The sequence below is a fragment of the Petromyzon marinus genome, chromosome 13, assembly GCF_048934315.1.
Source record: "Petromyzon marinus isolate PM22_M1 ecotype Great Lakes invasive population chromosome 13, UKy_Petmar_22M1.pri1.0, whole genome shotgun sequence".
Classification (NCBI taxonomy): Eukaryota; Metazoa; Chordata; class Hyperoartia; order Petromyzontiformes; family Petromyzontidae; genus Petromyzon; species Petromyzon marinus.
In genome coordinates this window covers 14,545,780-14,561,140 of record NC_133679.1, presented here as the reverse complement: position 1 = coordinate 14,561,140, position 15,361 = coordinate 14,545,780, and the positions used below count along the sequence as shown (strand labels likewise).

Genomic DNA, 15,361 nt, shown 5'->3' with positions numbered 1-15,361 from the left:
ATCCGCAACCACCTATACAGTCGTCCACAAACAACAACCGCCGTTCGGCACTGAGTGGGAGTGACGTCACCACGGCGATTGTGCCAGGCTAGGTGCACCTTGAGGCCGCCACGTGAAGTGTGGAAGACTCGCTGCTGGCAGGAGGTCACGGGACAGACCCGGGTGTCATGGGTTGACTGAGATGACTGGCAGATGCACCAGCTGTACTCTCTACCCACCCACATCGACCTCTCATCCACATGCAGACACCATGGACACTTCCATTGACACGCGCGCACACACGGGAATCAAACTCAGATGTGTGGTTTCATAGAGCAACGGGCTAACCACTGCCTCACCGCTCCCCTCGTATATACGTGTGTCTGTGTTAATTGGTGTGCGTGTGGAGCGGTAGTGTAGCGGTTTGCGCGCTACGCTACGGACCCGGTGATCCGAGTTCGATTTCCGCTTATGGCCAACACCAGTGACGATTATCTGAACTGGTCATGTGCCTCCCGTAGGTCGGCTCAGCCTCAAATGAGTACCTGGTGCGGTGTGTTAAACATCGGCCGAGCATGGTGCTGGTCATCCAATTTCCTCGTGTGCCGTGCCGGCCTTCATAGCTGTTCGCTAACGGCACTTGCCCCAACAGTCTGTTAAAGGCTACATGGGGGGGGGGTCTTTGTCTTTGTGTGCGTGTACTGCAGCCGCACCTGCAGATTCCAAAGACAAAAGCAACAGCAACCACAACAGCAGCAACAACCACAAGTGCCTGCGTCTCAAAGTGTCCGTCTGCTGTGCCCCAAGTAAGTTAGTCCCCCTACTACCCCCCCACTACCCCACCCCCCCTCTCTCCCACCCCTCTCCTCTCACCCCCTCCCTCCCTTCCCCTTCCAATCAGCGGCAGATCCTCAGTGGGGGGTGTGGGGGGCGATTGACCCCTCCTTCAGACCCCAATGTTGGTTAACTTAATTGATATTTAAGAGAGAAAAGGTTGAATGGCATTATTGTTATTATTGTTAACTCGCCTTTTGCCCGTCCAACGACGGGTGTATCGCAGTAAATCTGAAACTTTCAAGCGAACAGCAGACTGCAACATGATATATTCATTGCATCAATGCGTGTGCAATTTGTAAGGGCGCGGTGACACAGACCTATTTCATTTGAAGGTTATAATCCCTTGTTCATTATGACGTCCTTTTTACTTCGATGTCTCAACAACAGCATTACGGAGATCACGTGACGTGAGGGTTCTGCCTTTGTAGTGAGGGTTGTGAGTTGACGCCGAGGAGGGGGGAGGAGGCGCCTCGCCCCCATGTGGAGTGACGTCACCCGCTAATTATTATTAATGAGGGGGGGGGGGTCCATGTGGAGGACGTAACCTGTTCATGATTATTTATGAGTCTTTATGTGAGTCTATTGATCTCAGTATGACTCTACAGATCTCTGTGTGAGTCTATCGGTCTCTGTGTCAGTCTATGGGTCTCTACGTGAGTCTGTTGGTCCCAGTGTGAATCTATGGGTCTCTTTGTGAGTCTATGGGTCTCTGTTTCAGTTGATGGCTCTCTTTGTCATAGACTCTATGGAGTCTCTTGCTGCTGTGATGCCCCCCACCCCCTCGTCCTCCTCCGCATTTGAGAATCGCGCCATGCCGTTGCCATTCCCCCGTGTGACCCTCTCCTCTCCTCGTCCCTGCCCTGTGTGCATTCCCCTCCACCACCCTGCCGCGCCATCGCCGCTTCTCCACCCTCCCCCGCCCCCCGCTGTGCGCCAATCAGCAACCCGAACCACCACCCCCACCCCCAGCAGCCCCCCGCAGAGGAAGCAACGGCCACGCAATCATCAGGGTGAGTGCTTGCTCACCTGCCCGCTCACCTACTCCTCACCCGCTAACGCACCCACCGCAGCCGCTAACTCGCCCACTCGCTCTACCACCCACTGATTCACTCACCGACCCACTGATTCACCCAACCATACGTGTCATCTACCCACGAACTCATCTACCCGCTAACTCACCCATCTACCTTCTCACTCGCCTACCCACTAATTCATTCACCTACCCACTAATTCACTCACCTACCCACTAATTCACTCACCTACCCACTAATTCATTCACCTACCCACTAATTCACTCACCTACCCACTAATTCATTCACCTACCCACTAATTCACTCACCTACCCACCAACTCACCTCCCTACTCATACACTTACTACTTCACCCACCCACCAACGCAATGCTTCTCAGAAACTCACTGGGCCCGGGTGGGTGGGTGATTGTTGCGGAGAGAGAATTCACGATTCCTCGCTGGTGCTGATCTTATATCGAGAACAAGGAAATCGGGGGGAGGGGGGGCGCTGACAAAATCCGCGAAAATAATTTGTCCAGCTGCAGGAGGGCCCTCGGTGTCCGTGCGAGTGTCTCCGCGTCTGTCTGTATCTCTGCGTCTGTCTCTGCGTGCCTCTGCACGTGTCGCTGTGTCTGCCCGACTGCGGATGCGCGACAGAGAGATGGTTGACGGAGGTGGGGGTCGACGGTTGTCTGCTGCTGCTGCTGCTGCTGCTGCCGTGCTGTGTCGGGGCAGGGGCGGGGCGGGAGGGGGGGTGAATGAGGTCCCTCCCTGTGGGTTCCTAAAACACAGCAGCGCACCTGGGGCGGCCGCGTGCTGCCGCGTTGCACGCCGGTCTGCGAAGCGATGCTTCAACTCGGCACCGCTCGCATTCTGGCTTCGACTCCGGGGTTTGACCGCCGGGCTCCCGCCCCCCCCCCCCCCCGGTGGAGCCAGCGAGTGAGCTGACGGCCACGTCGCGGGTACAGACGTTACATCCGCGTTGGGAATCTGAACATTTATTCATACTATAGGAATCCGATGAAGTGCAAAGCTCTTTGTTACAGATGTGAAAGTGGCGGACCAGGTAAGAGTTTTGCAAAAAAATGCCGCGACAAAGGTTTAACAAGAAGAAAACCCCCTTCCTCGCGTTCCCTCACTCGTGCGCCCAATTGCCCCCATTATTGGTGGCTTGCGAGGGCGCGCGCTTCCACTCACTTGCCCACTCTCTCTCCCACTCTCACGTCCACTTGCCCACTTTCTCTCTCCCACTCTCACGTCCACTTGCTCGCTCGATTGTCCGCTCGCTCGCTTGTCCGCTCTCTCACCCGCTCGCCCACTCTCACGCCCGCTCGCTCGCCCACTCTCTCACTCTCCCGCCCGCTCGTTTGCCCGCCCGCTCGCTCGGCCACTCTCTCACTCTCCCGCCCGCTCGCTCGGCCACTCTTTCTCCCGCTCGCTCGCCCACTCTCCCGCCCGCTCGCTCGCCCACTCTCTCGCCTGCCTCTCTCACTCTCCCGCCCGCTCGCTCGCTCGCCCACTCTTTCTCCCACTCACTCGCCCACTCTCTTTCCCGCTCGCTCGCCCACTCTCACAGCTCGGCCCCCCCCCCTCAAACTCACCCGCGGCTGCGTGGCCGCGTGGCCGCGTCCGCTCTCTGCGGCCCGTGAGATAAATCGCTCGCTGGATAAGCCGCACTTCCAATTTTCCACAACTCGTCCTCGGCGTTCAATTTAAAAGTCAAAATCTGAAAACCAATGAATTTTTTAGCGATGCCCCAGTGCTCTGCGCTCCGCCGCCACCGCCGTCGCGGTGTTTATAACGACTTTCATTTTTTATTTTCCCCACTGCAACTTTTTTTCTACATATATCCCCTCGGCCCCCCCTCAACCTCCGACGCCCCCCCCCCCCCACCCGGCCAGCTGCCCCGTACGAACCCCCGAGAGATGCCACGGCCCCCATGAGAATGTTCCCGCGGCTCCTGTTTGTGTCTCCGAGACTCTCCGACTGTGACTATCGCTGCGGTCCCAGAGTGCCGATCGCCAGCGCTCTCTAAAACCCAAGGGAAGTTTTTTTTCTTTTTTCCCCCGGGCCGAGCGAGGATTTTGTCGCCGTTTAGATTTTCATGCCTCCCCCCCCCAGTGCCCCCCCCAGTGCCCCCCCCGACCAGTGCCCCCCCCCTAGTGCCCCCCCCCCAGCCGCCGAGTTATTTTCCGCTTCGCCGAGTGGCGCTTCCGGTGCGGGCGTTGATTGATTTTGTTGAAACTTAATTGATGCGTTCCGCTGTGGAGCGGTGGAAGTTGGAAGTTTATTTTATTTACCGATTTATTTATTTCAAGCGCCGTTTGCTGAGCCAGCACAGGGCTCAGACCCCCTCCCCCCCCCCCATGCCCTAAGCTGCCAGCAACAAGCAGCACGGCTTGCGATGTATCGTTCGTGTTCTTGAGTTGAGCCAAGGTTTTGCCGCGACACCTTAGGGGAGGTGGGGGGGGGGGTGACGATGACGGGAGGAGAAGTTATTGTAAAGTGGAACAGTGAGAGGGAGGAAGCGGAGAGAGAAGTGAGGTGACCTGCAGTGTGGTGAGTGGGTGGGTGAGGGGGTGAGTGAGTGGTAGGTGAGTAAGTGTGTTGTTGTGACCTGCAGTGTGGTGGTTGATCACAGTGTGGTGGTGGTGGTTGATCACAGTGTGGTGGTTGATCACAGTGTGGTGGTGGTGGTGGTCGATCACAGTGTGGTGGTGGTGGTTGATCACATTGTGGTGGTGGTGGTTGATCACAGTATGGTGGTGGTGGTGGTGGTTGATCACAGTGTGGTGGTGGTTGTTGATCACAGTGTGGTGGTGGTGGTGGTGGTAGTTGATCACAGTGTGGTGGAGGTTGTTGATCACAATGTGGTGGTGGTAGTTGATCACAGTGTGGTGGTGGTGGTTGATCACAGTGTGGTGGTGGTGGTTGTTGATCACAGTGTGGTGGTGGTGGTGGTGGTTGATCACAGTGTGGTGGTGGTTGATCACAGTGTGGTGGTGGTGGTTGATCACAGTGTGGTGGTGGTGGTGGTTGATCACAGTGTGGTGGTGGTGGTAGTTGATCACAGTGTGGTGGTGGTAGTTGATCACAGTGTGGTGGTGGTGGTAGTTGATCACAGTGTGGTGGTGGTAGTTGATCACAGTGTGGTGGTGGTTGTTGATCACAGTGTGGTGGTGGTAGTTGATCACAGTGTGGTGGTGGTGGTGGTTGATCACAGTGTGGTGGTGGTGGTTGTTGATCACAGTGTGGTGGTGGTGGTAGTTGATCACACTGTGGTGGTGGTGGTTGATCACAGCGTGGTGGTGGTGGTGGTTAGTTGTTGATCACAGCGTGGTGGTGGTTGTTGATCACAGTGTGGTGGTGGTTGTTGATCACAGCGTGGTGGTGGTTGTTGATCACAGTGTGGTGGTGGTGGTGGTGGTTGTTGATCACAGTGTGGTGGTGGTTGTTGATCACAGTATGGTGGTGGTGGTAGTTGATCACAGTGTGGTGGTTGTGGTTGATCACAGTGTGGTGGTGGTGGTGGTGGTCGATCACAGTGTGGTGGTGGTTAGTTGTTGATCACAGTATGGTGGTGGTGGTAGTTGATCACAGTGTGGTGGTGGTGGTGGTTGATCACAGTGTGGTGGTGGTGGTCGATCACAGTGTGGTGGTGGTTAGTTGTTGATCACAGCGTGGTGGTGGTAGTTGATTACGGTGTAGTGCTGGTAGTTGATCACAGTGTGGTGGACAAGACATTGTCAGGTCGAGGAGTCGAGGAGTGAAATCCAGTGGAGCTGTAACCATGGCAGTCGAGGTAGAAGGGCGACTGACCGCCGCTGAGCGAGGAACCGAATTGAATCAGCGGATGAAGCGGAGTTTATATTTTATATATTTCTAATTTTATACATATATTTTATATATTTCTAATTTTATACATATATTTTATATATTTCTAATAGAACATTTCTATATCATATATATTTGTAATTAACTGAGCAATCATTGCGGTGTAGAAAAGATGCGAGGACAACTCCCACAAGCGGATTGTCACAAGCAAGAGGTTGTCCATGGGTGTATTGAAGCCATGGGTATGAAGTGTTAACTACCTTGTCCCCTGCTATGCAGGAGTTCGTGGGTTCAATCTCGACCCTGACGCCTGCTGTTTAGTTGGAGTTCGCTCTCTCTCTCTCCCTGTGGTTGCGTGGATTTTTCTCCCGGGTCCTCTGGTTTTCCCCTCCACATTTATAATCAGCATGCGATTAGAGTGCTTTGCTACGATTAATTTCTATATGATAAGCCACTTTGCTGAGCTTTCCGTTGTGCCCAGGAGGCTTCTGAAAAAGAGCTGTATAGCTTAGTGTGCCTTACATGGTAAAATAAAAATAGTTGAGTTTATATACACACAATATATATACAGTATATAGAAAGTATATGTATATACACACGTGTGTTTGTGTGGGAAGGCCCTCATCCAGCAGTGGATTAACAAAAGGGCTGCAGAGGTCTGCGTGACCGATGGGACGTGGACAACACAATATATTTATTTATATAGAGAGAAGGTCAGGAACGCAGTCTCCCACCCTGAAAGTGGCGGCGTAGGCGCGATGTTCCCGCATCACGTGGGGTGTGGTGATGTTCCCGCATCACGTGGGGTGCCGTGATGTTCCCGCATCACGTGGGGTGCCGTGATGTTCCCGCATCACGTGGGGTGCTGTGATGTTCCCGCATCACGTGGGGTGTGGTGATGTTCCCGCATCACGTGGGGTGTGGTGATGTTCCCGCATCACGTGGGGTGCTGTGATGTTCCCGCGTGGAGACACGTGGGGTTCCGCGATGTTCCCGTGCGCCCCCCTACCTGGTCCCCCGCCCCTCCGCTGAAAGATTGTTTTTGGGAGCGGGGTCTTCCCGGGAGGGGGGAGCGGGGGGTGTGGGGGCGGGGGGCGCTCGGTCTCGTCCGCGTTTGCGGTGCTGGGCTCTGCCCCGGTACCTTGACCCTGTGACCGTGCCCCACAATGCACTGCCCTGGTGGTCGTCCAGGTAACTCGGCGGCAGAGCGAGCGGTTCGCGATCATTGGCAAGGCTGCGATGTCCACATCCCGGTCGGATTGACTCGGCCCATCATCCCTGTGTCCGGGGTCAATAAAATCGGTCTTATGTATAGCCTAACCCCCCCCCCCCCCCCCCCCCGACATAGGAATGTGGAATTTCCAGCACCACTGGCTCAGGGCTGTAAAACGGGAGGCGAGCGCAGTGTCTCGTCCCTCGTGAGCGCGCCACTCCTTAACTCGTCAACAACTCGTCAACAACTCATTAACTCATTAACCTCTCAACCCCCCTTCCTCCCCCCCCCCGCCCCCCCCCACCACGGCAGACGGCGTGGCCGAGGGAGCGTCTCCGGCGCACCAGACGGGGCCCGCGCGGCGTGGGCACGCCCCGCGGGCCCCCCACCGCGGGGGGCTCCTCACCGTCATGGCCTCCCTGGCCGTGCCGCCGCTGCTGCTGCTGCTGTTGCTCGGGTCGTAGCGACCGCCGCCCCTGGCAGCGGCGGAGCGCGGCGGAGCGAAAAACACAACCCCAAGACGGGAAAACAATCCGAACTCGGTGGCGCGACCGCGCGCGCCGTGGACCCGCGTGGGTGGGATTGGCTCGACCGTGAGGATTTGGCGAACGACGGCGGGGAGACCCTGGCTGGAAGGGGACGAAGCGCGCCCGGCACGCTCGTGGGGCCGGAGAACGCTCTCGCCCGACGCTGGCACCCGACGCGAGAGACGCGTCCGGCGGCCCGGAGCAGCGACGACGCCGGGCGGGCGGCCCAACGCCCCCCCGCGCACGTGCGTGGCGGTGGAGGGGCGGCGGGGGCGGGCGGCGGGAACTCTACGGGAGCAGAGCCAGAGCGAGAGGGCGGGGCCCCCGCTGTTGGGGTTCCTGACGAAGCCCTCGCGAGCGTCGTGGAGTGACGGGCGGCCGGAGGGGCCGGGACGCCGCGTGAAGCGAGCGCGCGTCTGTGCGTGCGTACGCTTGGTCCGAGCGCCGTGGTTTATTCGGTTTTTTTTTATCGCCGCCTTCCACCGAAACAAAATGCCCTTCGCGGTGAAAGCCGCCGTCGCCGTGGAGACCCGTGGAGAGCGGCGGGGGTCGCGGGGTCAGGGGGTTCCTGAGTGGGGAGCGTGAGTTCTGTTGGCAGGGCGGGGGGGGGGGGGGGCATTAATGGAGTGGTGGCGGCAGTAGCGGTGGAGGAGGAGCGCGGGAGCGAGAGGCCGTTCCTCTCGGCGGGGGGGGGGGGGGGGGTGCCGAGACAGTTCGACAGTTCGACATTTGAGAGTCGCTCGTGAAGAAAGAGAGAGAGCCGTTCGTGACAAAAGACGCAGAGGAACAAAAACTATTTTAAAAAACCACTTGTACAAAAAAACACTCGAGGAGACGAAAAAAATCCCGCGAAAGGCCAAATGCTGAGAGCGCCTCATTAGCGGCGGAGGCTTGGGGTGAGGCCCAGCCGCTCACAGGACGGCGAGAGTGAGGCCCAGCCACTCACAGGACGGCGAGAGTGAGGCCCAGCCACTCACAGGACGGCGAGAGTGAGGCCCAGCCGCTCACAGGACGGCGAGAGTGAGGCCCAGCCACTCACAGGACGGCGAGAGTGAGGCCCAGCCACTCACAGGACGGCGAGGGTGAGGCCCAGCCACTCACAGGACGGCGAGAGTGAGGCCCAGCCACTCACAGGACGGCGAGAGTGAGGCCCAGCCACTCACAGGACGGCGAGAGTGAGGCCCAGCCGCTCGTGGGACACGGAGGGTTTCCACGCCGCACGGATGGAAACTGTCGGCGTTTTGGGGACGAAAAGGGGAGGCATCTGCATTGAGCGCCGTGGCCACATGGGGTCCATGATCTGAACGCCGCTGACCCCTGACCCCTGACCAGAACTCTAATCGGTGTCACCTCACTTGTATCGACTCTCGATTGTTCCGTCTCGTCGTTACAGTGGCGTTCGCTCGTTTAGCCGCAGAGGCTCGGGGGGAAGACAAAGTCTGGAGGGAACACAAAGTCTGGGGGGGGGGGGACACTTTACGTGTGGGATTTTCACGGAACCATGGACGAAGTGTCCCGTCCTCACGCGCGGGGCACGATCGCCAGGGTCGAGTTAATCGGCCGATCGAGGACTCGTCTGCTGGAGGTGCTTCCTGGAGGGGGAGCCCCCCCCCCCGCCCCCATCCCCGCTTCAGACAGCAAACATCACCGTGACTCTCAGACGATGCGGGTTCGGGCTGTACACCCGGCCCCGTTATTCGGAGCCGCACGACCGGCGAGAATCCCTCCCACCTCCCCCGCCCCTCCCCCATCCCTCCCCCATCCCTCCCCCGTCATCCACCAGGAGAGACATAACAGAGCGCCGGGCTCAGCTTTGGTGTAAACATCAAGGACGTCTCGCCCAAAGATACCCGACCTGGGGCGAGCGGTGACATCACAATCAGGCCGGGCCTAAAGAATAATTCCCCATCCCTCCGCCCGCATCCTTCCCCCTGGACAAAGAGATCGCATACACAACGCGTGTGTCTGTGCGTGTGTCTGTGCATGTGTGCGTGCGTGCGGGTGTCTGTGTGTCCGCGCGTATAGTTTGAGAGAGAGAGGGGGGGGGAGAGACGCGACGGCGCTGTCGTCTCGTGTCGTGAACAAGGGTGCGGAGTGACGGACGAGCACTTGCGGGCGTCGGGAGGTCACGCGGGACAACGACACGGAAGCCGTTGATAGAGATTCAGAGAGATTCAAAGAGAGATTGTCAAGAGACGCATCGAGCGTGGGGTCACGGCCAGCGAGGGCGGACCGCTGGCTGGGTGGGTGGCTCAGCTGCTCAAGTGGCTGGGTGGCTCGGGCTGGTGGCTATCTATAGGTGGTTGGTTGGCTATCTGGTTACCTGGTTGGCTGTAGGTAGATAGCTGAGTGGCTGTGTAGGCAAGGAGCCTGACTGGCTAGCTGCCTGGTCAAGTGGCTGGCCATGTGACTGGTTGACTACCTGACAATGTATATATCTGGATGACGAGCTCGTTGACTGTCTGGCTGCCTGCCTGCCTCCCTGGCTAGGTCACTGGCTGAACATCTGCCTAGATAACTGGCTGGCTTGTCAACTGGCCAGGTGCTTGCCTGCTTACCTGTCTGGGTGATTGGCTTGATTATAATTATGTGACTAAGAGGGTAGCTACCTAGTTACCTGCCTGCCTCGCCGTCTGCCAGCTTGTCTGCTTGGCTGGCTACCAGGCTGCCTGGCAAGGAAACTGGCCGGGCGAGTGGGGTTGGCCGTGTGCATCACATGATGCCACTCAGCTTGAGAGTTTGTGAGAGAGCGAGCAAGGGGGGGGGGGTGAGAGGGAGGAGAGAGATTACATCTGATAGCCATCGCTCGGGCGGCCGGGTGAGTAATCCGCTGCGTGTCCGTTGAAAACAAAAAACACGTCCCCTAATCGAATTATCTCTCTCTCTCTCTCCACGTTCTCCCCACGCTCCGTGCCGGTGGGAACTGGTTGCCGCTGGAAGCTGATCTCTGGGTGGTGGCAGTGGCCCCGGGGGCGAAACTATACCTGGCGGGGGCCATTCGCTCGCGGCTGTTGCCATACTTCGAGACAAAAGTATTCGATTTTAGAGAACTTATTTATTTATCCCCCCACGACAAAACAAATGCCCTCGGATTTTTAATTGAATTGGTCTGCCTTTCGTTTTAGGGCTGTAGACCAGAACCCGGGACACGTGTCTCTATTAAGTTTATCTCACCGGGTAAGGCCCACTGTAAGCCGTGTCGCTCTTTCTCAGAAGCGACAAATGATAGCTCAACAAAGTAGCTTACCACGTGGACATTTATAGCAGCCAAATACTCTAAACGCGTGATGTTGATTGTGAATGTGGAGCGGAGAAAAACCCCACGCGATCACGGGGAGAGAGATCCAGGCATCAGGGTCGGGATCGAAGCAACGACCTCCTGCACACCAGGCGAGGTAATTCACATCTCCTAGCCACCGAGGCACCCATAGGTCGCTGTGCACGCAGTTGTGCAGCAGACGGCCTTCAGTCAGCCCCAACCCCCGGCCCTCCCAAACTCCCTCGCACACCCGAGTTGGGATGAGCCACTCCTACAGCGGGTTCCGTGGACTGAACCAGGATTTCGAGTGTTGGCTGCTGTCGGTTTCCACGTGATAAGCCGGCTTCGTTAAGTTATCATTTGTGGCCAGGTCGCGTCTGAAGAATAGCTACATAGCTCAGTGTGCCTTACTTGGTATCATAAAAGCAATAGCTAAGTTTGAGTAATCGGGGAAGCACTGTTGCTGCACGTGAAGCAGAACCAGGGTCCAAATTATTCACTGAACACAGAGAAAAAGAGGAACAGAGACACAATGCGATGATGAATTTGGAGCCGCCCAGAACTCCGCCGTGTATTATAAACAACGTTGTAAAGAGGGGCCGGCGAGATGATAGCAACATCCCAGGACAAAGCCCAGCTCCGAATTTGGCAGCAGCAGCAGCAGCGAGCCACAGCCGCTCAGTTGTGGTCACAGGCCGCAGGCCCAACTCCATCTCTCTGTGTGGGGGATGAGCGGTGGCGCGGCGGTTAGCGCACTGCGCTCCGAACCCGGCTGCGACCCGAGTTTGATTGACCGCTCGCGACCGAGTGCCCGTGAGTTATCTTGAACCGGTTTCTTGGCCTCCCCTCCTAGGTCGACGCAGACTTCATAATGAGTACCTGGTGCGGTGTGTGTACACGTGTGTGTGTGTACACGCTGTGTGTGTGCGCGTGTGTGTACGTGTGTGCGTGTGTGTGCACACACGTGTGTACGTGTGTGTGTGTACACGTGTGTGTGTACACGTGTGTGTGTGTGTGTACAGAAACAAACCCCATCAGCACTGGGGAGACAAAGGCGGTCGGCCGTTGGTGTTAGCCACACCACCACCACCACCCTCCCCCATGTCATTCGTGCATCGTGTGGCCTTCATAGGTGCTCGCTCATGGCACTTGCCCTACAGCCTGGTCCAAGGTTACCTGGGGGGGGTCTTTGTGTATAGAGAGATATATCAAGATACAAAAAGGAGTAATGCACTTTTTTTTTAGACACGACATCAAAAAGAGGCGCTTTTGAACTTAAAGCTTCGGGTTTTGCCTAACAAGACGTTTCATCGGTAAAATGTTGTACATATTTTGTAATAATAAAAAAACAACTCGCTGTTTCTCTCGAGAATTGTGATTTTTTTTTGGGGGGGGGGGAGTGGGGGCGGAGTTGTGGGGGCGCGGGGTGGGGGCGCGGGGTGGGGGCGGGGTTGTGGAACTTTTTTTGGGGGGGGGGCATGCGTGTGTGTGTGTACACGTGTCTGTGTGTGTACACGTGTCTGTGTGTGTACACGTGTCTGTGTGTACACGTGTCTCTGTGTGTACACGTGTCTCTGTGTGTACACGTGTCTGTGTGTGTACACGTGTCTGTGTGTGTACACGTGTGTGTGTGTATGGCAAAACAACCCCCTACCTCCTCGTTGGTGCCGGGCGGTAACGTTGTGGTGAGCAGTGCTATGGGGGGAGGGCCAATTTCGATTCACCATTCCCCTCATGGCGTTTGTATCCACCACAGCGGCCAAAGGGGGCTCTGGGCGGGTGCGAGGGGCTGGTAACCCCTCCACCTTCAATTAATTACCACTAAACCATTGATGCATGCCGGGTCCAAGCAAGAACATCTGCTGGACTACATAGTGATGGAATAGCGGATGCGGGGCCATGTGCTTGACACAGGACCTACCGTGGAGCTGATCTGCTGGCCGACCATCGACTTGTCATCTGCATTCTTCCACTCTGGTGGTGAGTGTTCCACCCATGACCCCATTCAAACCGATAGTGGCCTGGTCTTAGCTGGCTGATGAAAGTTGCAAGTGAGAATTTCATCATCGCTTGTAACTGGGGTTGGCATCATCCCCCAATCCTCCTGATGTCTATGGGAAATGGGCGAGGGTTAGGACTGTGACTCATGCAGCTGCAATGGCTGCTTTGGGTCCACGGTCCAGACCTCCCCAGAGACCCTGGCTGACAGAGGAGGTGTTCAGGCTGGCTGAGAAAAAGCAACAAGCCCACTCTCATCGTCTACATCATCCACGTCAGAGAAAGAGGAGGCTTACTGCAGCCTCTGCTTGGAGGTTCGGAGAGCCGTGAGGCGTTGCTTGGATGGGTGGTGGTCGCAGGTTGCTGAGAATCTGCCTCAATGGCCGGCGAACACACATTACTGTGTAATTCCATCAAAAAAGTAACTTGCAGCACCACACCTATCACCATCATTAGGGGAAAGAACGGTGATCCGATCTCCGACCCCCAGGAACAGGTTTGCAGATTTGCTGAGCATTCTGTGAGGTTTTGGGGGAGGAGAAATTCCTCAGCCTGTAAAACATCATGGGGCAAAGTGGGGATGACCCTGCTGAGGCTGCGGTGCCTCAAATATTGGAAAAAGTCACCTCCTGTGAGTGGCTGGCTGAGGTGCCATCTGTTGAGGAACTACTGAAGGCGATCCAGAGTCTGAGACGAGGCAGAGATGATCTCCCAAGCGAAATGCTGAGGGAGGGTGGCGTATGTGCACAGACTGCCCTACATGACATCATAACAACAGTCTGGACAACTGGACGGGTTCCGCAGGATTGGAAGGATGCCCTGGTGGTCCCCCTCTTTAAGAAGGGGGACCACACAGACTGTAACAACTACAGGGGCATCTCACTCCTCAGTGTGCCAGGAAAGGTCCTGGCGAGGATTATTCAACATCGCCTTGCCAGGCACGCTGAGAAGAGGATTGCGATGCCCCAATGCGGTTTCAGGAAAGGGCGGTCCTGCACAGATGGAATATTTTGTGTCCGTCTGCTAAACCAGAGGTGTAGGGAATTCCTAGTCAAGGCCTATGATACTATCAGTATGCCTGGGCTCTGGGTTTTTCTTCGTGCTTTCCGAGTCCCTGACTCTCTGCTCACAATCATTAAGGACCTTCATGATGGTGAGCCGGCCCGGGTAAGACTACATGGCCGGGAGTCGGAGCCGTTCCTTGTTCACTTTGGGGTGCGACAGGGATGTACTCTGGCTCCCACATTATTTAACATCTATTTCAACCACGTAGTTCGTGAAGCCTTCGATAGCTGTACCGGTGAAATTTTCATCTGGTAGAGATACAATGGGAGGCTGATCGATGCCCGGGTGCAGTCAAGGGATATCTCCCTATTGGTCAGCCATGTGATGTATGCCGATGATCTGATAATTAATTGCTGCTCACTCAGAGGAGGAGTTGGAGGCAATGCTGCTGAATCTGGAGCTTGCCACTAAGAGGTGGGGCCTTACAATCAGCCCCACCAAAACTAAGCACCTGCCTGGGTATTTTGTACCATCAGACACTCTACACCCACAACTACCAATTTGTGATGGGGCAGTTGTGGAGAGAGTGGAGAGTTTCCCAAACCTGGGCAGTGTGTCCATGACTGGCTCCGGTTTGACAGCAGAGGTCTCACTCCGATTCAGTCGAGCAGCAATATATTTTCATCGGTTGCGTAACGCTGTGTGGAAGTTACCTGGTCTGTTTCTCCACATGAAGCTTCAGGTCTTCTCGGCCACAGTCATGCCCTCCCTTCTCTTATGCTTGTGAAACGTGTACCCACCTAATGGATCATCTTCACCGGTTAGAAACATTTAGGCTGGCCTGCCTACGATGCATCCTGGGTTTAACAATGCTGAATTGTGTGAGGAGCTCACTTTTCCTTGAAAGATCTGGACCAAGTTCCATCAGTGACCTTTTCCAGCAGGCAAGGCTGCGTTGGCTGGGTCATGTAGCTTGCATGCCCAGCCACCTAATGCCTAAACAACTTTCGTTCGTCCGGATAGAGGGGGCTAAACGGGCGCGGCACGGGCTAGAGAAGAGATGGAGTGATGTGGTACAGGAGAATGTGGACCTGAGTGGACTTGCCGATGACTGGTACCAGCGATGTCAAGATCGGCCTCTGTGGAAGAGGCTCGTGAAGGATGCTCCTGGGCAGTTGGAGGAAGTCGCCCTACAACAACGATCAGAGGAGCGACGCTCACAACAACGAGCGGAGCGCCGGGTGGCTAAAACACAGCACGTTGGCACAGTAGCGGGCACAGGTGGTGCATCGGCCAGTCATCTCAGTCAGTCGACCCATGGCACTTGGGTATGCCCCGTGACCTCCTGCCAGCGGGCCTTCGACACTTCACGTGGCCTCAACGTGCACATGGCCTGGCACAGGTGCCGTGGTGACGTCACCGCTACTTCGTGGCGAATGGCGGTTGTTGTGTACACGAGTGTGTACATGTTGTGTGGGAGCGGTAGTGTAGCGGTTAGCGAGCTACGCTACGAACCCGGCTATGACACGAGTTCGATTCCAGCTCACGGCCAAACACCACTGAGGATTATCTGAACCGGTCATGGGCCTCCCCTCGGTCGACTCAGCCTCAAACGAGCACCTCCTGCGGTGTGTATACGTCATCACTGGGGTGACAAAGGCGGCCGGGCGTGGTGCTGGCCACCCACCCCCTCGTGTG

The 15,361-nt window shown here is 56.5% G+C and overlaps 1 protein-coding gene across 2 annotated transcripts in view; it reads left to right on the top strand.

The window, feature by feature from the left end:
• LOC116942080 (ephrin-A2-like) overlaps positions 1 to 12,021 on the top strand; it is a 41,359-nt gene extending 29,338 nt beyond the window's left edge. Inside the window, exons 3-5 of one of the 2 annotated variants that reach the window (XM_032953639.2) lie at positions 687 to 785; positions 1,758 to 1,826; positions 7,187 to 12,021. In XM_032953639.2, coding sequence (XP_032809530.1) covers positions 687 to 785; positions 1,758 to 1,826; positions 7,187 to 7,338 — 320 coding nt within the window. In that variant the 3' untranslated portion in view covers positions 7,339 to 12,021. The remainder of the gene's footprint in view (positions 1 to 686; positions 786 to 1,757; positions 1,827 to 7,186) is intronic. The other variant, XM_032953640.2, reaches the window with a different exon arrangement.
• The last annotated feature ends 3,340 nt before the right edge of the window (positions 12,022 to 15,361 follow it).